The 27,850-nt window shown below is 35.3% G+C and overlaps 1 protein-coding gene across 1 annotated transcript in view; it reads right to left on the reverse strand.

Moving 5' to 3' along the window:
- Positions 1-15,826: 15,826 nt before the first annotated feature.
- LOC144374462 (uncharacterized) overlaps positions 15,827-27,850 on the reverse strand; it is a gene marked incomplete at its 3' end in the record, with an annotated part of 54,990 nt that continues 42,966 nt past the window's right edge. The window contains 1 exon segment of the mRNA XM_078037289.1: positions 15,827-16,707. Within this exon segment, the coding sequence (XP_077893415.1) occupies positions 15,827-16,707 (881 nt within the window).

Below are 27,850 nucleotides of genomic sequence, written 5' to 3' on the forward strand. Positions count from 1 at the left end.
GAGTAAATAAGTAAAGCAATAAAAAATCTGACATTGTTGCTGGTTGTGATCCAAGAGATACAAAGGTTATGTTGTGTTTCTTGTATCTTGTGTTCTTTCAAGAATGAATTTTCCATAATACGAAGAATGTAATCAAAGTAGAGCAAAGTTTATTGGCCCAGAAATCACTATCAAGAAGGGGGGAGGAAAACAGTCTCTCTGACATCTCTAGGCCTCACACCCATTTGATCCTCAAGTTTATAGGAGATGCTGTGGGTGATTCCAGAGGCCTGCCCATTGTCCAATTCCTACTCTTAAGTGGCAGTAGGATGACATCATGTTTGTAGGTTCCTACTCCACATGGTCTTGTCCAGAGATACCAAAGCAATACCCGTGTGTGTGTGTGTGTGTGTGTGTGTGTCTTTGTGAATTTTACTATAATACAAATTTTATTATGGCAGCTATTATGAAGACAAACAACAAGTGTTGGAGAGGATGTGGGGAAAATTGTACACTCATACACTGCTGGTGGGACTACAAATTGGTGCAGTCAGTATAGAAAGCAGTATGAAGATTCCTTGGAAATCTGAGAATGGAACCACCATTTCACACAGCTATCCTGTGGCGCCAACCTAGATGTCCTTCAGTGGATGAATGGATAAAAAATATATGCATTATATATACACAATGGAATTTTATTCAGCAATAAAAGAATAAAATCATGTGAGTTTGTGGGAGATTATGGTCTTTTTCTTTTGGTTTCTGACTTTTAGGGAACAGAGTTTTTCTGAGATTCTCACCAGTATCTTTGCCTTTGTCAAAGGGGTATTGCAACTTACTTCTGTTTCTTGCTGTCTAACTTTTGTGGTTTTCCAATATGAGGAATGAGTTAGTAGTGGATTTTAAGTAGATATTTTAAATGTAGGAGTTCACTAATTACTATTAGAAGCAACAGATGAGCTCAGAACAGTAATAAAATTTAATATCATCAGTTATTTATGTGCATAAGAAAATAAGTAGTAAACATAAAATTAAAAACAGTTCTACTAACCATAATATCAAAAGGAAAATACTTGGAAATTTTTCAAGAAATGTGAACACTTTAAATTTTAACATGGCTTGTTTTTAGAAAATATAACATTATCCCTAAGCCACCTTATTTTTTGTGGTGACCTTAATTCATAGAAAAATGATAGCAATTAAAAACTTTCCCCTGTGATCCTGAGTACAGGACTTAGATATGGTCTACCAGTGAGCTCTATCATCATCCCATTCTTATTTTTCTTTGAGATATCGTTTTGCCAAGTTAGTGAGGCTAGACTCAAAGTTGTGACCCTCAAGGCTTGACTTCCAGGGCACCTGGGGTTACATGCATGTTCCATCACAACCCTGGTAGGGATTAGTCTTTTTTGTTTTCTTTAGTTGTGGTTGACAGCGTACCTTATTTTATATATTTATTTTTATGTGGTGCTGAGGATTGAACCCAGTGCCTCACATGTGTTAGGCAGGTGCTCTAACCCTGACCCCAGACCCAGGGATTAAATTTGTGACTTTAATATTATAGGTTGGCTTAGGATAATATCTAGGTTTGCAAACTTGTATAATGTCCCCATTTTGTGAGTAGAAGGTAGAGGCCACAATGAGAGAAAATGTCTATTTTTATCTTTGGAAGAGGAACATCAACTGTGGATTCACCTGCAACTTACTATTTGAGGATTTCCCAGATATTAAAAATATAAGCAAAAGAGACAGGAGATAAAGGCTCTGAGGAAGGGGGACTAAGTGTTTCAAATTATGAGGCATCAGACTGAGAAAAACAATGCTAAGGTAGCTGGGTATGGAAAATACGGTCCCTCACATTTAACTGTAGGATCAGGATCCCAGAAGATATATAAGAAAACAAACAATTTACTGGGTACATTTTAAAAAGATGATCATGGATAGGACTTGGTAGGAAGTCATCAATATCACACCTCCCCACACGCCCACACACATTGCTTAGCTTTTACCTCTTCTCCATTTTAGCAGTCAAGTCAACATCTACTCCTCAAGGTGCATTGTTGCATGAAGAGAAAGGACTGAGCCACAGTTCCCTGGAGATAACAATGGGCACATCTTTGCCTAGCTTATGGCAGAAACTAGCAAAAGAATGGCAGAGTTCAGGAACATCTCTGTCTCCTTTCTCTCACAAACAAATAACTAGAGATTTCAATTATGAATAGATGGATGAAGTAAACTTTGGAGTATTGGGCCAAATATTTGGAACACTGAAAATATAAATCTTCACCAGCCTAATGTCTTATTTCTTTTTTATCTTTGATTTTCTTTTTAATGCTTTGAATTGAGCCCAGGGGTACTCAACCCCTCAGCAACATTCCTGATCTTTTTTTGTAATTTAGTTAGAGACAGGTTTTTGCTTAGTCCTTTCCCAAGTTTCTGAGGCTGGCTTTGTATAGCCTCCAGAGACACTGGGATTGCAGTCATGCACCACCACACCTTGCTAATGTTTTATTTCATTTTTTACACAAGAGTAGTTTTTCATGTAATATAACCTACTGAATGCTCTCAAAATATTGCACTTTGTGAAAGACTCAAAGAGATAGCTTATTAACTTTATATTAACAAACTTAAAGAATATGATTTTTCTTATGCCTTGGCTTCTTTTCATTTGATAAAATCAGGTTAGGACATAGTTTTCTAGTTTCTTTATTCTCTTTTTTTGGGGGGGGTATACTAGGGATAGGTCCCAGTATCATTCAACCACAAAGCCACTGCCCCAGTCATGTTTAATTTTTTTTTTAGAAACAGGGTCTCAATGAGTTGTATAGGTCCCTATTAACTCACTGAGTCTGTCTTTGAACTCGTGAGTTTTCTGTCTCAGCCTCCCAAGCCATTGGGATTGCAGGTATATGCCCCCAGTCCCAGTTTCTTTATTCTTTTGTAGTTGTTGCTTTCTTTTGTTACATAAATTCAAGTTGAATAACAGTATGTTTAACAATACAGATATAGAGAAAAGCCAGTGATGTAGGTAAGCAATTGAACATATCCACCAGAAAGTATATTATATATTCACCATGGTGTATTACTCAGCCATCAATACAAACTCCTCTAATGGTCACCAAAATAGATGAAATTGGATGATGCCATGCTAAGTGAAGACATACACAATAGTTTCACATCTCATATGTTAACTAATATAATATCATGTGCAAGTACAATAGTGATTAGTATGGCTGAGGAGTGTGTGTGGGGCATCAAGGGCAGAAGACATTGTTTGGATATTATGAATACATGCATATGCATATATATATAAACATCACACTGAATCCCATAAGTATGTGCAATTGCTATGTGATGATAAAACACATCATCTCTCATAATTATCAAATTCTACACTAAGAACACAATCCTGCTGTTTTTTTGGAATTCCAGTACATGATGTGATATTATTGTTGATGCTCCCTGATAAAAACCAGGCTCTCCCTACACATCCATTCTATTTTCTTCCAGGCTCTGAACATAGAGTATACAATATATTTTTGCATCTGAATCATCTCACGTTTCCTAAAGTCCTTAAGCTTGTCTGTGTTATTGGAGAATATTCTTTTGTTTCTGGGGTTTCAACCCAGGTTTGCCTTACCAGTGACAGATATCCACCATCATTTTCTTTTTCAGTTTTAAGACAGAATGTGGAAGATCTCTGCAGGTGTCTGTGAGTGTGCTTCCAGAAGGCTGATTCAGAATGCATGGGGGATACCTGTAATGAACATATATATTGGTGTTCAATAAGTTTGATTTGGAAAAAAGCAAAAGAAGCAGTCACTTGCTTATGCTCCAAGCTTCTTGAAGTCCCCTTTGTGGACTTCCACCATTGGCTCTACTTGGGTCTTTTTAAAAAAATTTCTTTGTTTTAATTAGTTATCCATGACAGTATAATGCATTTATATACTTTGAAATATCATACATAGATGGGATATAATTTCTCATTTTTCTGAGTAAACATATTGTAGAATCACATGGGTCATACAGCCACATACATACATAAAGGACTAATGTTTGTTTCATTCTCTTTCTTATTCGCACACCCCCTGCCTTCCCCTCCTTTCACTTTGCTCTACCTAATGGAAGTTAATGCTATTTTTTTCTTTTGCATTACAATTCTTAATACACATATAAATCACAATTTTGTATCTTTTTTATGTAACGTATGTTGACACCCAATTCAAGTCTTCATACATTTACTTTGGATGATGTTGTCCATTACATTCTACCATCCTTGCTAATCCCTGTCCCCTTCCTTTTTCCTCCCACCCCTCTGCCTTATCTAGAATTCATCTATTCCTCCTATGCTCCCCCTGCGTACTCCACTATGAGTAAACCCCCTTATGTCAGGGAAATATTCAGCATTTGTTTTTAGGGGGGGGGCATTGGTAACTTCACTAATCATTATCTTCTCCAACTTCATTCATTTACATGCAAATGCCATGATTTTATTCTTTTATTGCTGAGTAAAATTTCATTGTGTATATATATGCAACAATTTTTATCTATTCATCCACTGAAGGGATTCTGTGTTGGACCCATAGTTTAGCTATTCTGAGTTGTGGTGCCATAAACATTGATCTGGCTGTGTCCCTGTAGTATGTTGTTTTTAAACCTTTGTGCTTAGACTGAGGAGAGGGATAGGTGGGTCAAATTGAGGTTCCATTCCTATATCTCCAAGGATTCTCCATTCTACTTTTCAAATTGGCTGCACCAATTTGCAGTCCCACCAGTAATGTATGAGTGTACCTTTTCTCCACATCCTCACCAACACTTATTGTTGTTTCTTTTCATAATTGCTGCCATTCTGATGGAGTTAGATGAAATCTTAGAGTAGTTTTGACTTGCATTTCTCTAATTCCTAGAGATGATGAGCATTTTTCATATATTTATTGATTGTATATCCTCTCCTGAGAAGTATCTGTTCAGGTCCTTAGCCCCCACTTGTTGATCAGGTTATTTGTTTTTTCATCTACCAGGATCATTTAAGTCCTCTATCCACGACCACAGCTGCTTCATTTGCTTCCTTATATTGTGAAGCTTCCAGCTCCTTGGACTGACCTGTTACCAGTTTCCCAGTGTTGCCATCCTGTAGGCAAACATTTGGTGACTATTCCTCTCATGATTATGTGAGTAAATTTAATAAGCTCCCTTCTGTATACACATGTACATTTTGTGTGTATTCTATTTTTCTGAAGAATCCTAAATATACAGGAATATTCTCAAGGTCTAGGTCATATTGCATCTCTAGTTATAATTTTTTTTAAAAAAACCCTTATAGTTTTTGAATGTCTATTCAAATTTATATTCCTGGCAAGGATGTCCAAATGTTTCCTTTTCTGCATATCCACTGCAGTATGTGTTACCTACCAACATTTTGAGGATTGAGTCCACAAGCGTGTGGTTATATCTAATTGTGATATAACCTAACCAGAAAGCATAAAAATTCCAGAAGAAAAAGAGAAAATTTTTTTTGCCATTGGCGTTGGCAATGGTTTAGATAGAATATGCTGAGACTGGGCAAGGAATAACAGCTGAGACTATATAAAGCTAAAAATGCTTCTATACAGCAATGGAATCAATCAATGAAATGTAAAAGTAGACTGGGTTAAAGAAAACCGATTCTAGCCCCATGTCTAAAAAAGCTCAACATCCAAAATATAAAAAACTTACACAACTCACCAAAATTTAATATAAACCCCTCATAACCTAATTTAAATATGGTGAACTACTTAGATTCTGCTCTGAAAATTAAACAAGAGTGTAAAGACATATGAAAGTTACTCAAGATCACATATTAGGCTACATAAAATGATAATTTAGCTTTTCTGCTTTATTTGTCTCACAGGATTATGGGTGCACACTCTTCATCATTCACGAAGCATCTTGAGATCAATTAGCAAAATGCCAGGTTCTCATTTACCCACATTATGCTTCCTAATTATTCCATCTTAATTGACAAGAAAATCTCGAGCTGGAAAACAACAAAATATAGATAAATTGCTAGATAATCATCAACTTTGAAAATTACTTCAGAAATCAATACATTAGTAGATCCAGATGTGAAGAAATATAAAATAGACCTACAAATCAACATTTAACTTTACAACTGCTCAAAAAATACTTGCAGTTATGCTGATATTGGAGCACATGCCACTAGTCTTCACTACCTCAATGCCACGGCAGGAGAAGGATTTAGGCTAAGGAATTTGAGGCCAACCTGGCAAAAACTCAGCTCTAAAACCTGACCAACCAAAAAAACAAACAGTAATCACATTTTTAAAAAGGAGCCTTCACGGGTGATTTCTATGAAACATGTAATAAGGATCAGTAACAATAATTAATGATCACGTCTAAATGTAGAAGAAGAAAATTGACTAATTCTTTCTGTAAGGCCAGAAATATTCACTAACACAGCATAAGTATGGAAATTGCAGACCATGTATATGTATTCTATATATGTCAGTTAAGTTATTCATTCTGTGTGGAAGGATATGTAAATCACAAGGAATTAAACATAGATTTCTGAAATAGGTTACATTTGAGATATTCACATATGGTAAGAAGAAGAAAAGGCCAAGTGAGGAGATGAGGAAAAAACAGATCACACATGAGAAAGAAATTTTCAAAAAAAAAAATCAGAAGTTTTGTTGGTTAGAGCTGATAGTAAAGACTCCCTCTAGTATCTGGACCCAGGAAGGAGCCATGTTAGATATGGTGCTGTCACTAAAGTAAGGGGTTGCTGTATGATACATGCACCATCATCTGTGTGTCAAACATCTAGTGAGGACTGCTCAGGCAGTGGAAACAGGCTGGTGGTCCAGACAGAAGTAGAGAGAATTACAGGAGAAGGATACCCCACTGCAAGTTAGGGTTATCTGGACCCCCTGGGTGGGCACATTTCAGGGTGAAAGTGAGAGGAAGAAGCATCTCTTCTCCCATATGCAGTGTGAGCACCATCCTGTTCATAACGGGAGAGGAAATAGGATCTGTCACCCCTAACAAAACATGTTCAGACTTACACCTTGGGGTTGTCCTCATCACAGAGCTCAGCTTCATCACTACGGCCAACCCTCCCATGTCCTCTTTGAATAAACTAAAAGACAAAAGGGAGATAGAGATTTGATACTGGTCTTGCTTCAAGCAAGTGGGCTTGTGACTGATGTCAGCCTAGGCAGAAACCTCTTATATGTGGCTCTTAGTGTGCTGGGAATCTATGAAGAGCACTAGAAAGAAATAACTGACACCTCAGAGAGGGCGACACCATCACCCAGCCCCTCTGCTGCAAAACACACCCTCCAGTAACATGATGAGCAAACCCTGGCAAGACTTGACTGAATTAATGGCAGCTCTTTGTGAGAAGTAGATATGAGAACCATTTCTTGCTTTTGTAAATTGTCAGGGTTTTAAAATACAGCTCAGGGTTAACACTTACAGCTATGATATTTATATTACTATCATTTTAAATTTTTCCTGAGAAAAGCCACTAGAAAAGAAATTGTTCTTTAAAGTCAAGAAAGAAGAAGCCCCAGAGGTGCTGCTCTGTGGGCACAAGTGCATGGAGTGGGCATACAGGGCATAGGTTAATGGTGTCTGCGTGGCAGGCCACGCCCCATGCTAGGCGTGTGAGTGGCAAACTGCTTACCCCATTGGCACAGCTCTGGGCACGAGGCCATGTGTTGCACACCCACTCTTTGTTCACAACAAGGACAGTTAGCACACATTGCATTGGTGGCTGTCTGTATTTTTCTTAGGCACTGCCTGAGTACATATACATGGTAACTGCACAATAAAATCGGGCCTGCTTCCTGATTGGTCTCTGGAGGACTTGATTAGAGACCCCACAGCCACACTCTCCTCTACTCTGTTTTGTGGACCAACTCAGGGATGAGAGAGCCCATGCACTTTTCTGCAGACCCCAAGCTCTGATTCTGGGAAACCTTCACGATCCTGCAGGAGAGTCATTTTCCCCTGACTGATGTTGCGATGGAAGAGTCAAGTTCAGCTTTCAGCTTTCCTGCTTTATCTTGCTTTGTGTGTCTTAGGGTCATATTTACCTGTGCATGCTAATGACATGAAAAATTGAATTTTGAAAAAAAATCTGAAAGTTACCAGGGCAGGATGGGTTTCAAGTGTCCTGAATGTTCCTCTAAGCAAAATTGAATTTACACATTTCCATTATTAGATATTTCAAAAGGTTTTTAGTGATTAAAACAGAATGGACTAATACATAAAAATATTTTTCCAAATTTTTGTGAATTATATTCACAAGCCTATAATTTGCCACCATGAATTGGAACTTACCAGCAAGTTTATTTGATTTTCTAAAAGACTTAATGTACTTCCTTTTGATCACGGTCTCTTGTTTGACATTTACCAACTGAAAGTTCTTAACCATGTGAGATTCCATTTTATAAAATGAGGTTTTGAACATAGAACCTCATTTCCATGTAAAGATTTCAAAATGTACAATTACTCAAACAATAATTGTTCTATGAGTTATGAAGATGACCAAAGAAAGATGATCAATCAAAATATTAAAACTTATTAATTCCCTGGTATAAGTATACAAATTAGTAGTGATTAAAATCTCTACATGACATACCATATGTAAGTTATGTCCCATTAAGTTATTAAATTGAAAAATGGAGAAGTAAACCTGACATTCCCTATAAGAAAAATTGATTCATTTTAGCAGGATCTCAAAGAAGCAAACATTTTTAGAAGACAATATCCTCATTACTCCATACAGAACATGTTCCTCTGGGCTCCAACAGTCCTAATGAGCTCAGAGGACCATGTTCTGTATGGTGCAATGAGGATATTGTCTTCTAAAATGTTTGCTTCTTTGAGAAGCAAAGAAGCTACTTGGAAACCTCACTAGTAGATTGAATTACTTCCTTCAATACCCTTTTTAGAATCCACACTAACTCTGCTTCTGACAACACAGAGGTATTTTGTCACCTGAAAAAGCTGAGCAGAGCACAAACACTTATAAGTTTTATGAAAAGGATGTTTTTAAGTTCTGTCTCTGCAGATTTGTAATTTTAATGTCTGTAGAAAGGCAAGAAGTTCCCACTGGAGAACACAGAACTGTGGCTTCCCCAGTGGGACATGTCATCTCTCTTAATTTTATTGTCTTCTCTGATGGATAACAGCAATCCAAGAGATCTGGTCTTCAAACCCTTAAAGTTTCCTGGACACATCTGAAAAAGGATCTTGACTTAGATAATTTTCTTATGTTGATAAGAAAACTTAAATTTCTCTAATTCTGGTCCTAAAATCAAATTAGTCCAAACCTGTCCCACAACTCATAATGCCTCTACTTTGATGTGAGGGACTCCTGGCACCCCCATAATTTTCCTGAAGCCCTGAAGTGTGTGATGGGCCTCTCTGTTCCTAGTTTGCACATGGAGCACACCTTCTTAGAGGTAGTGATGGTTTTGTAAGTCATCCTTTCGAAAGTGACAGTCCTGTGGCTCAAGCTCTAAGTGAAAAATTAAAATTAAGAAAAGAAGAGGAAGAGCTGTAGGTCACATGTTGTAGAAATCACAGGCAGATGGAATCTAGTCAGAGCCGAGGCAGAGTCTGAGCTGGAGTCCACTCTAAAAAAACCTACATGATCAACTCCACCTTCTCTGAGAGAAAACCATGTAAAAAACAGGCTCAGTCTCCTGGGTACTGTATATAAGTATGCATAAAAACATTAAAATGCTATATTAAAAAGGATCCCCATTATCTGGAGTCAAAAGAAAGGACAGATATTTCAAGCAGACCCACTTATATTCCAGTTGTAGAAATCAGAAGATAGTTCTTGAACACTGCCATTATCAACATGTGAAGGGTAAGTACAAGCATGATAATGAATTAAACATTTGTTTTTTTCTAGAGGTAATGAAAACTTTGACTAAATGAAAATATATAAAATGAAAACTAATATTCACAGAAATTTCACATGGATGGGATAGGGAGGTTGGAAAACTGAAGAAGAAAATCACAATAATTGCCAAACATGAGACCTCCAAAGCTACATGAGAGCAAAACATAAAACAGGAAAAGGCTGCAAGTCATTGAACAAGTATTTCAGCACATGCACAGTTAGGAAAGAGACTTCAAGGGCAGAGAAAAAGTATCCTCTCATGCAGCTCCCATCCTGGACCAGCCTCATGAAAGTTTTGTGCCTTTGGTGAATTAAACTCCACCTTACTCCCTGGCATAGCCCATTAATTACCAAGATGCCACCTACAATAGTGTCCCTCATATACACTAATCTCCTGGGAGGCTTCTGAATGAGCCATGGCACAGGGTTGGCCAGTACTCCCTACTGTGTGGAGCCAAGAAGAGCTCTTTAGAGAGGTGGAGAATTGCAGACCACACCATTGTTGTAATGTGGAAATGCTGTTAATTAGGTGTTGTTCACTCCTATCTCTTTGTAGCCATGATTTTTCATAGAGAGAAAAATAATTTCATTGCTATTTGTGATGATTAGGCCAAAAATACTGAACAAGTGGGTTCCAACCAGTTCAAGAAGGCTCTCTGGGGAGCTGGGCATGGTGGTATTTGCCTGTAATCTCAGCAGCTTGCAAGGCTGAGGAAGGAGGGTCATGAGCCAGCCTCAGTGAAAAAAATTTACTAAGCAGATCAGTGATATCTTGTCTCTATATAAAATAGGGATCGGGATGTGGTTCAGGGGTTGAGTGCCCCTGAGTTCAATCTTTGTCATCATACCCCCCCAAAAAAGGAGAATGTCTGGGGAGCGAGTCTCAGGCTTTGGATTTATAACAGCCTTTATGGAGGTTCTAAAGTATAGAACTAGTATAGGGTAAGTGTTATGAACCAAGCTCTGGGGTGGATGTGCATGCATTTGAATCCAGGCTTTTATATATATATTTATATATATTATAAATTTGATGTTGATCTACTGATGGAATATTTCCTGCACAAGGCATGTATGTGCTTTATTTAAAGTCTGAAAGAGTAGATATATATTTTAAATAAGCTGAAGCTACATATTGAAAAATAATAGTCATCAGAAAATCATGTATGTGAAGCTAGATCATTTCATGAGTCTTTAGAACATGTAGTTTTAAAAGAAACAATAAAACTGAAACATTCATGAACTTGGGATACCATTTAAAAATCTGAGGTGAATGTTGGTCCACAATCTGACTTCCATAACAAGACCCCTACAGCACAAATATTAAAAATCAAGAATAAGTAAAGGGGATAGATTCAAACTAAAAAGCTGCTTTTCAGCAAAAGAAACAATAATGTGAAAAAAGAAGCTACAGATTTTATACAAATCTTTACCACACGTAATTCAGAAATAGCACTAATGTCTAGGGTATATAAAGAACTCAAAATTGACACAAACAACAACAACAATAACCAATTAACAAATGGACTCAGTAACTGAACAGACAATTTCACAGAAGAAATATAAGCCATTAGCAAATATATGAAAAAACATTCCACCTATCTAGCAAGTAGGAAAATGTAAATCGAAATTACTTTAAGATTTTATCTCACATCAGTCAGAATGGCAATCATTAATAATACAGGCAACAATAAATGTTGGTGAGGTTGTGGGGAAAAAGGACCACTCACACATTGCTCATGAGATTGACTCCAAATTGGTGCAACCACCATGGAAAGCAGTATGGAGACGCCTTGAAAATCCAGAATGGAACCATCATTTGACCCAGCTATCCCTCTCTTTTGACTATACCCAAAGGACTTAAAAGCAGCATACTAGAGGGAAACAGCTGCACCAATGTTTACAGCAGCACAATTCACAATAGATAAACCATAGAACCAACCTATGTTTCCTTCAACAGATAAATGGATCAATAAAATGTGATATATATATATAATTTTCCGTACCAATGGAATATTACTTAGCTTTAAAGATGAATGAAACTATGCCATTTGGTGGTAAAAGGAGAGAGTTGAAGAATATCATGCTAAGTGAAATAAGCCCCAGCCCGACCTCCCCCCCCCCAGACACACAGAAACACAAAGGCCAAATGTTCTCTCCAATAAGTGTATACTAATTCACAATGGGGGTGGGGAAAAATAGTTATATAGATTAAGTAGAGATGATTGCAGAGAGGGCAGGGATTATGGGGATAGAAATGATAGTAGAATGAAACAGACATTACATATAATACATAATATATAGAGATGCTAAAGCACTCAACTAGGGAGGGGGAGAGAATAGAAATTCAGTGGATTAGACAAAGTTGGATTGAAGAAAAGAAAAGGGAAATAGGAGTACAAATGACAGTAGAATGAATCAGACACAACTTTTCAATGTTTATATATTAATACACCACCAGGGAAGGTCCATACCATGTACACCTCAAGAATGAAATGCTAACTAAAATGAGTTTTACTCCATGTATAATATGTCAAAATTTGCTCTACTATCATATATACCTAAAAAGAGTAAGAAATTTAAAAAATGACAAGGGAAAATTTGTATACCGAGAAGATTTGTGAGTTAAAAACTTTTCAATGAATGGTAATGTCATTAAGGTTCAGTAAAAGTATAAAAGAGTAACTTGAGCCCCTACAAAACAACAATGTAAATAGAATTGCCCAAGTCAGTCTGCGCAACTATCATTTATCACAAAATTTTTGGTTTACAACTCTTTTCTATTTGTTTTACAAAGCAGCACAAAAACAATACCTACAAGTTGAGCAGAGAGGAAACATTACATAGCAGTGTTATGAATACTATGAATAGTGCTGTGGGCACTCAAAGAAAGCATTCTCAATTTCCTCCCCCATGCAATAAAAAATTATGCAGTTGAAAGATATGCTAGTTACTGATTAGATAACACATACATGTGTTTGTGACATTCAGTATGTGGGCAGCTGGTCAACTTGGCAGGTCAGATTCAATAGATTAGAAAGACACACTCATCACACAAGACAGTGTTTCCTTGAGTAATACTATGAAAGCAAGAGAGAAAGAAAAAGTGAAAGACAAAGGCAACTGTTTTCCCAGACTAGGAAAACCCCAACACTGAACCTATGTACTGGGGAATCCCAAAGAGCTTTTCAGGGTCTTGACTGGGAAGTGCTGGGCAGAGCATCCTCTCCACAGGTCAGAGTCTGAAGTCTTGTTCTAACTTGTATTGAAAGTGAGGCCAAATAAATACAAGTTACAACAAAGAAAACTTCATTCCATCATCTTGCATGACCTGGTGATCCCCTGAAGAACACTAAGTCCTCCCAAGAACAGATCAGATCCTAGAGGAGCCAGTGATAGCCTTGAGATGACTAAATAAATTAGGATTCCAATGAGTGAGCCACCTAGCCAGATGCATTGAGAAATCAGCATTCTTTATCTGTTTCATCAAGGACTTCAGACATTATTCAAACAAGAAAAGGGAAGATCTTTAGTATTTTCCTTTGACCTCTAGGACTGAATCTTCCCTCCTGGCTTTATAAAGAGTTTAAACTCTTATATGTAAAATAAAGCCAGTTTTCTGCATAAAATAATGTGGAGATAAGCATGAAACCTAGAGATTTACCCTTTGGAATAAAGAATGTTGTGAATATTATTCTCCTAGAACTTATCATTATATTTTAATAGTTATTTTCCCAAATAAAGTTAAATGAAATGTTGGTGGGTGGTGTTTTGTTGACCCAAAAGGCTCACATATGAAGAGAATATTGTGTTTTTACTTTTTGAACAGGACTTGTAGATGAGAGTCTAAGGTTTATTTCAATCAAAATTGTGTTTCTCTCTCTGTGGTGTCATGGGCTCTTGGAGCTACAAGATCTGAGGAGGGACATCGTTAGTTTATAGTATCTTATAATTACTGGGTTGCAGAGGGTTCTGGGAGACCATGACAAATGCTATCTATCATATAATTCAATAAGTATAACAAACATTATATTCTGAATTATTAAGTAGAACCAAAAGGTCTACAAAATCAAAATACATAATGAAATAAAGAATGTGCGGTCACAAATGCTCCTACAGTATGTCTTTTTTTTTTTTTTTTACAGTCATCGTTTTACATGTTTCTAGTTTTGGACACCCAGTAGAAAATTTAACTAAAGAAGTGGTCCCAAATTGTGATATTTTTCCTACACTAGAGGTGAGCATAGTCACCTCAGTGATGAACGTCATAGAATTCATGAGGAACTGCATAGTTTCTTCAGTCCAAGAGTCAGAATGGGCCTATGGACCATGTAGATTCCCCAGGAAACAGTAAGACTATTTCCCCCTTCAGCAATCCTCCTTTATTGCCTGAATACGCACTACGCACATTGGCTCTTAGTCTCTTGGGTCTTTCTCCTCTCCCTGATTGGGAGCTTGTATAACTCTCTGGAGTTTAGATCCCTTAGGGTGTACTGCTACTCTATAAGGTGAAATGTTAAACTCATAATTCAAACTAGGGATATCTGGGCATTATTTTAGTATCCCTAGGTCTTTCCTATAACTCTCTTAATTTTCCCATAATTACAAACAAGAGAGTATATAATTTACATGAATAATATTCTCCAAATAATACTTGATTAAACATATGAAATAATTAATGGAGACGTTATAGCATTATTTACCCAATAGAATGTTTTACTATTGCATCGATTCATTAGCAAAGTGAATCGTGGGAGATGTGTGACCTAATAACATCATTAAATGCATGACAAGGTTAACATTAAGAAATTCACAGTTTATTTAGCAACAAATTGCATCTGTAATGAAATATAAGTAAAAACGCTCTGTAAAACTGGCATGGTGGACCATGCTGCGACCCTAGGGATGTGAGAAGTTTGCAAGTTCAAAGTCAAGCTCCATAATTAGTGAGGACCTATGCAACTTAGCAAACCCTATCTCTAAATAAAAAAGAAAAAAATCAGAGGATGTGGTTTTCTGATTAAGTGCCCCTAAGTTTAAGGGGCTCTGAAAATTTTAAATTTTAAATTTCATATAAATCTTAAGAAACTTCTGAAATAATCAACTCTGAGAATTATTATTTCTCCAGTTGTGAAAAATGAGACTCTTTACTAATTGTTGATTTATACTAAAATTATATCCTTTTAGGGATGCACAATTCTATACTTGTATTTCCTTATTTCTACAATATCAGCTAAAGATGCTAGAAAATTTTCAGCAAATTTCAAAAGCAATTACCCATTTTCTACATTTAAATGATTCTTTTTTCCACCTAGGTCCCAAATACTTCAAGGGATGGGCTATAGATATGAAACTTACTACAATCTTTATATTTGTCAAGCTGTTTTTGTAAATATTTTGCTCTTATCTAAGGTACACACTTTGGAAAAATGCTACTCCACATTTGCTACAGATATGAGGTCAGAAATTTAAAAATGTTGGAAATTTGAATACAGTCTTGGACACATTCTTTGGGTTTCCATATGCTATAAATCCTCCAGTGTTTTAAAAATGTTTGATCAATGGCCAAAAGCTTTGCAAAAATTTTTCCTCATGTTCTCTCACTCATATGAATGCTGAGTTGCTGAGTAGAATGTGAACAACTTTTGGAGACTCTGTCACCTATTTTACATTTATATCATTTCTGTGCTATCATGTCTCTGGTGTGAAATAGTGTTGAACTACTGTGAAATAAGGGTTGACTCATCCTCAAAGACACTGATGCAATGTTTTCATTGTAAAACTTCTCTCCAGTATAAAATCTATAATGTTTAGTAAGATGTGATCTTCAATATTAAAAGCTTTGCCATTCTTCACATTTATAGGATTTCTCTCTAGTATGGGTTCTCTGGTGTCGAGTAAGTGATGATTGTCGATTAAAATCTTTGCCACATTCTCTATATTTGTAGGGCTTCTCTCCAGTGTGGATTCTCAGGTGCCGAGTAAGTACTATTTTTTTATTAAAACTTTTGCCACATTTTTTACATTTGTAGGGCTTCTCTCCAGTGTGGATTCGCTGGTGCTGAGTAAGTGATGATATGTGATTAAAATTCTTGCCACACTCTTTACACTTGTAGGGCTTCTCTCCAGTGTGGATTCGCTGGTGCTGAGTAAGTGATGATTTTTGACTGAAACTCTTGCCACACACTGTACATTTGTAGGGCTTCTCTCCAGTATGAATTGTGTTGTGGTAATGGAGATGTGATTTTGTACTAAAACTTTTTCCACACACTTTACATTTGTAGGGCTTCTCTCCAGTGTGGATTCGCTGGTGCTGAGTAAGTGATGATTTTTGACTGAAACTCTTGCCACACATTGTACATTTGTAGGGCTTCTCTCCAGTATGAATCCTGTTGTGGCAATAGAGATGTGAGTTTGTATTAAAAGTTTTGCCACACACTTTACATTTGTAGGGCTTCTCTCCAGTGTGAATTCGCTCGTGCTGCGTAAGTGATGATATGTGACTGAACCTCTTGCCACATATTTTACATTTGTAGGGCTTCTCTCCAGTATGAATCCTGTTGTGGCAATAGAGATGTGAGATGCTATTAAAAGCTTTGCCACACTCTATACACTTGTAGGGCTTCTCTCCAGTGTGGATTCGCTGGTGATGTGTAAGTGATGATTTTTGACTAAAACTTTTGCCACACAATTTACATTTGTAGGGCTTCTCTCCAGTATGAATCCTGTTGTGGCGATCAAGATGCGAGATTATATTAAAACTTTTGCCACACATTTTACATTTGAAGGGCTTCTCTCCAGTATGAATTCTCTGGTAATTTTTAAGGCTTTGTTTTTGGCTGAAACCTTTGCAAAATTGTTTACATATGTAGGGCATAACTCCAGGGTTTGTCCACTGGTGACAAATAAGATTGGAGCTTTTATTAGAAGTTTTGTCACATTCTTTGCATTTGCATGGCATATATCCTGTATAAACACTGTGATTTTGAGTACGGTTTTTGCATGCGTTGCATTCTTCACATTGGTAGGTATTCTCTGCAGAATAAATATTTTGGTGTTGAGTAAGGGTTGAAAACCTTTTTAAGTCTTTCCCACACTTTTTACATTTACAGTATAAATAATCTGATACTTAACAAGTTGTAAATTTTCACTAAAAGTTTTTTCACATTCTTTAAATTTGTAGAATTTATCACTGTCATACTATCTGCTGTGTTTAAAAAATATATCAAAGCATTTGCCTGCTCAATATCTTCTATAATTATCGGGCTCTCTTTCTCTATAAATTCTCTTATATTAAGCAAGCTCTGCACTGTGGTTAAGAGCCCTTTCACATATCTTACACTTGCAGGTTTTGTCTTGGCTAAGAATATTTTAATGAATACTAGTTTTTGATCGCTGAAGCAAAACTTTCCTACATTTTTTCATCATGGTAAATTTTCTTTAGAAAAGAACTAGGATTTTTCTATATTCATAATTTTTATCACCAATGTAAATATACTGGTAATTACTCAGGGTAGATACATGGCTTATTGTGTTACTTCTACCATTATCTATATAGTGCACTTTCCAGAAATCTGTATCAGAATTGTCATTGAGCAATAGTGGGGAATTAGAAATTTTTCTACAATTTTTAATATTTTTTCCATTTGGGCACAAAGAGAAATTCATTTTTTGTTTCAGAAAAATGAACATTTTATAAAGAAACTCCCAAAAGGTTCATATTTAGAAGTATCTTTTCTGTGCAAATGTTTGACTGGAATTTTAACTCAGTGCTACTTTTATAATTGGCCAAGTTAAAAACTGATGCATGGACTAGATTTCAAATTTTCCACATTGCCTTTCAGTTCAAAAATGGCTATGGATTTATTTTTAAAATACATATAAAACTCCTCAAAATAATTGGAATACATTGAATTTTTGTTTCAGATATTAATTTTTTCTGGTGTCTTTTGACCATAAAATTTTTATCATAAATAGGGACTACTGATTGATTTTCTCTATTATAATACAATTTTTGAACTTTACTCTCACCTATATTTTCCCATTCTTTTCGTGGTTGTATATAGTCAAAGTCACACTTTCCATATCTTCCCTCTCTCTCTTTTATTCCCTGCTCTGGTAAAATTTGTCGAGGATGATGAGAAGTCATGGCTGTAATAAATATAAATAATAAACATGTTTACTTAGTGTACTGGGCTGACTATATTTTTCAAACCTATGAAATCACAGCTAAAAATAACATAAGCAAGGGAGTGTATTATTAAATCCAAGTCCATCATTACTGTAGAAATATATAAATCAAATAAAAATACACACAGAAAATTACTTTGAAGATTTTCCTAATCATCTTTGTGTTCACAGTATCCAAGATGAGTACATTATTATGGAGAGTAATATAGCAGAGAAAAATACATTGTGTTACACAAAGATTTTCCTCCTTTAGAATATATTTTAAAAATCTACCAACTTACTTCTGTTTCATTAGAGATAAAAATATGAAACGTGAATATTTGGTGACTGTTCAAAAAGGGGTTCCTGCTTACCAACAGAAAAAAATCATGGCTAAATTAACTGTAAGCAAAGTTATGAATCACTCAAAGGAAATAGTTAATTATTATTTAAAAGAAGTTTACTGAACTAAACCAACACACACAAAAAAAAAAGAATAAAAATTAGTCAAGAATTGTTAATAGTAATAAGCAGAAAATGTATGTTGAAAGACTTTCTTTAGAAAAGGTCTGAAAGAGTCAGGGGTGGTTGTAAATAGCAACATAGGAGGTTGAGCTAGAGCATCAAAATTTGAAGGCCAAAGTAAAAAATGCAAAGTGCTAAATCGCCCTTTATTTCTCTTTCCAGTACTAATAAACACATCTCAGTAAATAGAAAATATGAAACATCCAAGCAGCTCAGTTTTCTCCAAGTTGTAAAGACTCAAAGTAGGTTTTAATCCAAGTTTAAAACTCAGAATACTGAGAGCATCCAATAGAAAAAGATGGGTCACCTAGAAATGTGTAACCATATAATTGTGAAATCCTTAGTTGAATCCTCACAACACAGGAAAAAATTCGAGTCTATCTATATTCAAGGGATAAAAGAATAAAATTATCAAAAAGAAATTATATTTACAGCTACTACCTTTCCAAAGAGAAGGAAAATGAGGACTTTAAACATATAAAAATACACACACTATTAATCAACACTGGATCTGTTCTCCAAAATGTACTAAAGGTAATCCTTCATAATAAAATGTAAGAGCACAGCATCATAAGTCATATGAAATTTTAAAGATTTCTTGGCAAAAACAATTCTATTTTATTGTAATGACAGGTCTCCAAACATGTAATTTTGCAATAGAATTTGAAAGAAAAACGCATAACAACAATACTGTTAATAGGCATATATAACTGTGACAATAATAACATTTTAAAAAGACCCATAAATATATTCAGTTTTTTAATAAAGTGAAGTCAAGTTGATACTCATACAAAGTATGAGTAGGAGATTCTTCATTTTTAGAGATTTTTATTGGCAAATGCAAGATTACAAAATTCTGATCAAAACAAAACTTGTATATCTGAATTAACTCTAAATATTGCAATTGTAGGTACTCCACAGGATACTCTAAATCTCAGAACACACACATACTGAAAGCAAAAGGATATACTAATAACACATACAAAAGTGATCAAACAAAACCTGGGTTGTCTAAATTATATTACACAAAACATAATTTAAGACAGTTATAGGACATAGAAGACGGTTTAAATTAAAAAAAAAAAAACTTTGAAAAGAGGCAAAAGAGAGAAAAGGACCCTTTCCCTAGGTTCTGAATTAAGAGTAAATACATTCTCTACATTCTTCATACTTCCCAAACACACAAAGAAAACACTGAGAGGGTTGAATGAAAACAAAGAATCACTGTCATACTAAGAGTCATCAATCCCCACTTATGGAAAAGGAAAATACAGTGAAGTAAAATGGTAATTGCAAAGCATAAGACTTTGAAAATATTTTGAAACTACTATAGACTTATAGAATCCCTGTTCTTAATCACAAGTGGGATATTATGCTGGTTAGATCAATTTTATATATTAAAACAAAGGTTAATAAATATTTAAGTGATAGTTATTTTGTAACCAACATGGAATAAATATTTGAAGTCAAAAGTGGTAGGGATTTTCAAAAATCCCTAAATATGTGTCACTAAATGGAACACCCTTTTGCATGCTGTTGTTCAAAATTGAAAGATTAAATTTAAAGATGTTTATACTACTTAAAGTTAACTAGAGGCTCCATGTAGTATTCATCAACCTCCCATAGATAATTTTTTTGCAGAAAAATCAATCCTTTAAATTGTATGAATATCCCCCAAAATTCAAGTAAGACTATTTCAGTGCTAAAAAAAATATATTAAAATTACAGCATTCAATTGTAAATGCAAACATAGAGTCAGGTAGATGGAGTTCTCAGTGAGTGTGGCAATAAGCCCTCATATCAATAGCAAATTAAAAACATTGCACACCAGTGTTGTTACATTGTTATTCAACAGAGCCATCATGGTGAACGCAAACCAAATATCCCTTGAAAAGAACGATGAGCCATATTGGAATATAGAAACTACAGAACTTTGAAGTCAAAGAATTTATTCTAATTATATATTTTACAAAATGTATGTACACTAGGTTAACTGAAATGTCATAGAAAGAATACTTCAGAATTTTATGAACATGACATCTCTAAACTAAAAAAGAAGCTTTCTGAACAAAAGAGAATAGTTATGTGATGAGGAGACAGAAATGAGTCCTTGCTTTCTAGGCATTTTTTTTTGAGATGTAAACTTTGTAGAGATATATTGCATAACAATTTGAATTAATGTTACTGAACCCTATATTTACAATTTTGAGACAGTAAGTTTTACTTTGTGGTTTTGATTACACTGAAAATTAATAGATAAAGAGAATTGCAACATTTCTCAAAGCTACATTTAAAATAATGTGGTCTTTATCCTATAAATAAGAACAAGCTCATCAATATACAAATGATGAGCATGCATGTAATCTCAGCTACTAGGAAGTCTGAGGCAGGCGAATTGCAAATTAAAGACATCCTCAATAACTTAAAGAGAACCTCTCTCCAAATATGAGTGAAAAGGAGCTCGGGGTATAATCCGCATGAGAGTATCACAGCCATCAATCCCCAATAGAATTACACATAGAAAATTTCAATTTCTACGTACATGGGCAGAATGAAAAGCCAATCAAGATAAAATACAAAAGTCATGAACAAAAGAGGCTTAATATTTATACAAGCAAAAGCACATATAATATTTTTGGCAATACAAACAAGAATCAGAGATATCTTAGTTTGTGAAGCAATTAACTGATATGAGGAAAGCCAGTCTATAACATGGAACCTACTGTACACAATTTAAAAAAAGAGAAAAAAAACAACTAAATTGTACATATCCACAGATGTATTATTTTACAAATCCTCTCACTCAAATTAAACTTACACCATCTCTCAAAACAGCAGTCTTTGTCCAACTTGACATTCATTCCATGGAAGATATTTCACAGAAAATCCATTACACATATCAGAAAGAACACTGATAAGGAAATTTTAATGAGAAAATGTATTAATAAGATAAGAGAAACTGACTTATGATAGTAATGTATTACAATGTGTGGACCTAGATGTCTCCAGAAATGTGCAAAACTTTTCTGAAAATAATGAAAGAAGGGCTGGAGTTTTAGAGTAGTGTTAGAGAGTTTGCCTAGCATGTGTGAGGCCCTGGGTTCAATTCTCAGCACCATATATGGATAAATAGGAAATTCACTAACAACTAAAAATATTTTTTAAATTATGGAAGAGCTGTCAGATAATATTGACACAAGGCAAGGGGAGTGTTTTGTTGTTAATTTGAATGTATGGAGGAAAAGCAGGATACTACATAATTTTAAAGCACAAAACACAGGACACTTTTTTTATAATAACAAGAGAAAGAATTCAAAGCTTCTCAAAAATATTTTCTGCTGAATAATGTCTCAATGAACCTTTTCAAATTTAGGCTTCCTCTTTTACCTCAACTATGTCCTGTGCAATATGTGGGCCACAGTATTTGACATCAGTGCATTCCTCTAAGTCAACCATATGTCAAGTGAAAAATATATATCATGCCACCAAAGGAAATCATTAAGGGTGAAAATAAACATCATTAACATTATCTTGTCAGTACCAAGAACTACCCCATCTTCTTTATTGAAAGCATAAATCTGCCACACATTCTTGTGGAGAAGGTCCCAAAGATATACTTCAAGGGAAGAAAACTAAATAGTGATAATTAGGAATTTTGAAGGAAACTTATGCTCACCCACGAAGACTAGGTTGCTGTAGTTCTCCAACATCACTTCTCTATATAAATTCTGCTGAGCAGGATCCAGGCATTCCCATTCCTCCTTAGAGAAATCAATAGACACATCCCCGAATGTCAATGGCTCCTGAAATAAAAATTGTTAGATCAATAGAACATGGACCAAACCATTATTCAGTTTTTAATATGAATTAAGAGTTAGTAGAACTGACTGTGATTTAGGAGAGTGAATTTAATTACGTAATAAGATACTTTCCATTATCTAATTCAGAGGAAAATACATAAGTCCAAAAAAAGTATATATATATATATATATATATATATATATATATATATATATATTTTATATCAGAGTGAAGTTAAGGATATATACCATAATGTAAGCAATGAATAAAAGCCCAACTCCTAACTCTTCTGCCATCAGTGAATGTGAAATTTGGCAGAAATTCCAGATGCAGACTAATCTGCATCTGGAATTTCTGCCAAATTTCACTTGTAAGAGACATTCTCATAAGGTGATTGTGCACAAGGTAGACATTTCTAATGAGTTCAGAGGACCATGTTATGTATGGTGTAATGAGGATATTGTCTTCTAAAGATGTTTGTTTCTTTGAGAAGCAAAGAAGCTATTGGAAAAGCTCACTAGTAGATTGAATTCCCTCCTCCAATGCCCTTTTTAGAATCCACACTAACTCTGCATCTGAGGACACAGAGGTACTTTGTCACCTGAATAAGCTGAGCAGAGCACAAACACTTGTAAGTTTTTTGGAAAAGATATGTTTAAGTTCTGTCTCTGCAGATTTGTAATTTTAATGACTGTAGAAAGGCAAGAAGTTCTCACTGGAGAACACAGAACTGTGGCTTCCCCAGTAGGACATGTCATCTCTCTTAACTTTATTGTCTTTTCTGATGGATAACAGCAATCCAAGATCTGATAGAAGAAAAAGTTGGCTACGTCCTACATACTGTGGGGTCGGGCTCCAAATTCCTCAATAGAACACCCATAGCACAAGAGTTAACATCTAGAATCAACAAATGGGACTCAAACTAAAAAGTTTTTTTCTCAGCAAGAGAAACAATAAGAGAGGTAAATATGGAGCTTACATCATGGGAACAAATCTTTACTCCTCACACTTCAGATAGAGCCCTAATATGGAGAGTATATAAAGAACTCAAAAAATTAGACAATAAGATAACAAATAACCCAATCAACAAATGGGCCAAGGACCTGAACAGACACTTCTCAGAGGAGGACACACAATCAATCAACAAGTACATGGAAAAATGCTCACCATCGATAGAAGTCAGAGAAATGCAAATCAAAACCACCCTAAGATACCATCTCACTCCAGTAAGATTGGCAGCCATTATGAAGACAAACAACAACAAGTGCTGGCCAGGATGTGGGGAAAAGGGTACACTTTTACATTGTTGGTGTGACTGCAAATTGGTGCAGCCAATTTGGAAAGCAGTATGGAGATTTCTTGGAAAGCTGAAAATGGAACCACCATTTGACCCAGCTATTCCCCTTCTCGGTCTATTCCCTAAAGACCTAAAAAGAGCATGCTACAGGGACACTGCTACATCAATGTTCATAGCAGCACAATTCACAATAGCAAGACTGTGGAACCAACCTAGATGCCCTTCAATAGACGAATGGATAAAAAAATGTGGCATTTATACACAATGGAGTATTACTCTGCATTAAAAATAGACAAAATCATAGAATTTGGAGGGAAATTGATGGCATTAGAGCAGATTATGCTAAGTGAAGCTAGCCAAGCCCTAAAAAACAAATGACAAATGTCTTCTTTGATATAAGGAGAGTAACTAAGAACAGACTAGGGAAGAAGAGCACGAGAAGAAGACCAACATTAAACAAGGATGAGAGGTGGGAGGGAAAGGGAGAGAGAAGGGAAATTTAATGGAAATGGAAGGAGACCCTCAGGGTTATACAAAATTACATACAAGAGGAAGTGAGGGGAAAGGGAAAAATAATACAAGGGGGAGGAATTAATTACAGTAGAGGTAGTAGAGAGAGAAGAGGGGAGGGAAGGGGAGGGGAGGGGAGGGAAGATAGTAGAGGATAGAAAAGGCAGCAGAATACAACAGACATTTATGTCAATATGTAAATCAATGGAAGTGTAACTGATATGATTCTGCAATCTGTACACCGGGTAAAAATAGGAGTTCATAACCCACTTGAATCAAAGTGTAAAATATGATATATCAAGAACTATGTAATGTTTTGAATAACCAACAATAAAAAAAAAAAACATTTCACCCAGCTATTCCTCTTCTCGCACTATTCACAAAGGACTTGAAAACAGCATACTGTAGGGTCATAGCCATGTCGATGTTTATAGCAGCACAATTCAGAATAGCAAACTGTGGAGCCAACCCAGATGCCCTTCAGTGGATGAATGGATAAAAATATGGGGCATATATATACAATGCAATTTTACTCAGCAGTAATAAAATCACAGCAATTGCAAGTAAATGGATGGTATTGGAGAAGTGAAGTTAGGCAAACCCAAAAAATAAATGTTCAATGGTTTCTCTGATATAAAGAGGCTGACTATAGTGGGGAAGGGAGGGGGATCATAGGAGGAATAGATGAATTCTACATAGGGCAGTGAGGTTTGAGGGGACGGGATGAGGCAGGGGATTAGCAGTGATTGTGGAATGTGATGACACCGTTATCCAAAGTACATGTATGAAGACCCAAATTGGTGCCAATATACCTTATATAGAACCAGAGATATGAAAAATTGTGATATATATGGGTATTAAGATTGTATTGCAGAAAGAAATGAGTACATATATAATGGCATAAATTGGCATGAATATACTTTCTGTACAGAGATACGAAAAATTGAGCTCTATGTATGTAATAAGAATTTTAATGCATTCCACTGTTGTCATGTATTTAAAAAAATAAATTTTTAAAAAAGAAAGGTATTGAAACCCATTGGGGGAAACTATAAGCCTACATGGCTATATATCTTAAAAACACAGAGCTGGAAGGGAAGATGCATGAACAACATGAGAAACCAAGAAAGAATGTACCCCAAACAAAGATGCTACATTATTAGAATCCATGGTCAGAATAGCAGGATAAATGGGAGAAGGTACATAATTTTCTGTGAATTAAAAGATGATATGAGAGAAAATACAGGCAGCAAAGGATCATTTTGATAAAGAGCTACATAAGGAAATACAGAAAGAAAAAGATTTCTTCAATAAAGAGATAGAGATTTTGAAAAAAAAAAACCACAAAAAAGAGATCCTTGAAATGAAAGAAACAGTAAACCAAATTAAGAACTCAATAGGAAGCATCTCCAACAGAATAGATCACATGGAAGATAAAACCTCTGACATTGAAGGCAAAATATATAATCTTGAAAAAATAAAGTTGACCTCAGTGAAGATGGTAAGAAACCATGAGCACAAGATTCAAGAATTGTGAGATAATATGAAAAGACCAAATTTAACAACTATTGGCATAGATGAAGGCATAGAGGTCTAAACTACAAAAATGGACAATCTATTCAATGAAATAATACCAGAAAAATTTTCAAACATGTAGAGTGAATTGGGAAATCAAATACAAGGATCATATAGGACACCAAATGAACAAGATCACTACAGGTCTACACCAACGCAAATGATAATGAAAACACCTAACATAGAGGAGAAGCAGAGCATTTCAAAAGCCACAAGAGAAAAAAAATCAATATACATATGGGGAAAACCAATTAGGATCTCTGATTTCTGAACTGAGACCATGAAATCTACAAGATCCTGCAACAATATAAACCAAGCTCTAAAAGAAATGGATGCCAACCAAGAATAATACCCAGCAAAATTAAATTTTGATTAGCAATTAGATTTTGATTCAGATGTTATTTTATGACAAAATAAAATCCTTCCATCATACACAAAATTAAAAGAATTTACAACCAGAAACCTGCACTACAGAACACCCTTGGCAAACATTCCATGAGGAAGAAATGAACAACAATAAAAAATCAGAAAAGGGTAGTTTTACTTTAAAGGAAAAACCTATCAAAGAGAAACTGACTTAGTTAAATACCAAAAATAAACAAAAATAACTGGGAATTTAAATCTTGTCTCCATAATAACCCTGAAAGTTTAGTTCCAACTCAGCAATCAAAAGACAGGCAGATTGGATAAAAAAGACCAACAATATGCTGCCTCTAAGAGACTCATCTCATAGGAAAAGACACCCACAGACTGAAGGTGACAGGTTAAAAATAAAATATATCACTCAGGCTGGGGCTAGGACTGGGGCTCAGTGGTAGAGCACTCGCCTAGCACATGTGAGGCCCTGTATTTAATCGTTAGCACCACATAAAACTAAATAATAAAGGTATTGTGTTCATATACAAAAAATAAATATTAAAACACATACTTCCACTCACATGGAATGTGGAGGCAAGAAGGGGTTTCCATTCTTATATCACATAATGTGGACTTCAACTGAAAGTTAATCAAAAGAAATAAAGAAGGACACTACATACTGCTTAAAAGAACCATACACCAACAAGACAGAACAATTATAAATATACACACCCCCAAAACAATGGAGCATCTATGTCCAAACAGACTCTTCTCAAGTATAAGGGCCAAGTAGACCACAAGACAATAATTCTGGGTTACTTTCACACACCTGTTTTACCACTGAATACATATTCCAAACAATATCCAGACAGAAACTATAGAACTCAATAATACAATCAATAACTTAGATTTAACTGACATACATAGACTATTTCATCCTTCAACAGGCGAAGACACTTTCTTCTCAGCAGCAAATGGATCCTTCTCTAAAATAGACCATATGTCATGCCAAAAAGGAACTATAAGCAATACAGAAAAGTGGAGATACTACCCTGCATTCTATCAGATCATAATGGAATGAAATTAGAAATCAATGATAAAAATAGAAGCTACTCCTATACCTGGAGACTAAATAATATTCTAGTGAATGAACAATGAGTTTCAGAAAATATCAAAGAGGAGATTTAAAACTTCTTAGATGTGAATGAGGACACAGATACAACATATCCAAATATCTGGGACACTATAAAGGCATTACTAAGAGGAAAGTTCATTGTATGGAGTTCATTCCTTAAAAAAAAGAGAAAGTCAAATAAATGACCTAAAATTACATTTCAATGCCCTAGGAAAAACAATTAATTAACACCAAAAGCAGTAAAGGACAGAAAAGAATTAAAATCAGAGCTGAGATCAATGAAATTGGAACAAAAGAAGCAAATAAAAATTGACAAAGTGACTGGGAATGAAACCACCATTTGACCCAGCTATCCCACTCCCCAGTCTATACCTAAAGGACTTAAAAACAGCATGCTACAGGGACACAGTCACAATGTTTTAAGCAGCACAATTCACAAGAGTTAAACTTTGGAGCCAACATAGATGCCCTTCAGTGGATGAATGGATAAAGAAAACGTGGCATTTGTACACAATGGAATATTACTCAGCAATAAAAGAAAATAAAATCATGGCATTTGCAGGTAAATGGATGGCATTGGAGA

This window comes from Ictidomys tridecemlineatus, unplaced genomic scaffold (assembly GCF_052094955.1).
Source record: "Ictidomys tridecemlineatus isolate mIctTri1 unplaced genomic scaffold, mIctTri1.hap1 Scaffold_701, whole genome shotgun sequence".
NCBI lineage: Eukaryota > Metazoa > Chordata > Mammalia > Rodentia > Sciuridae > Ictidomys > Ictidomys tridecemlineatus.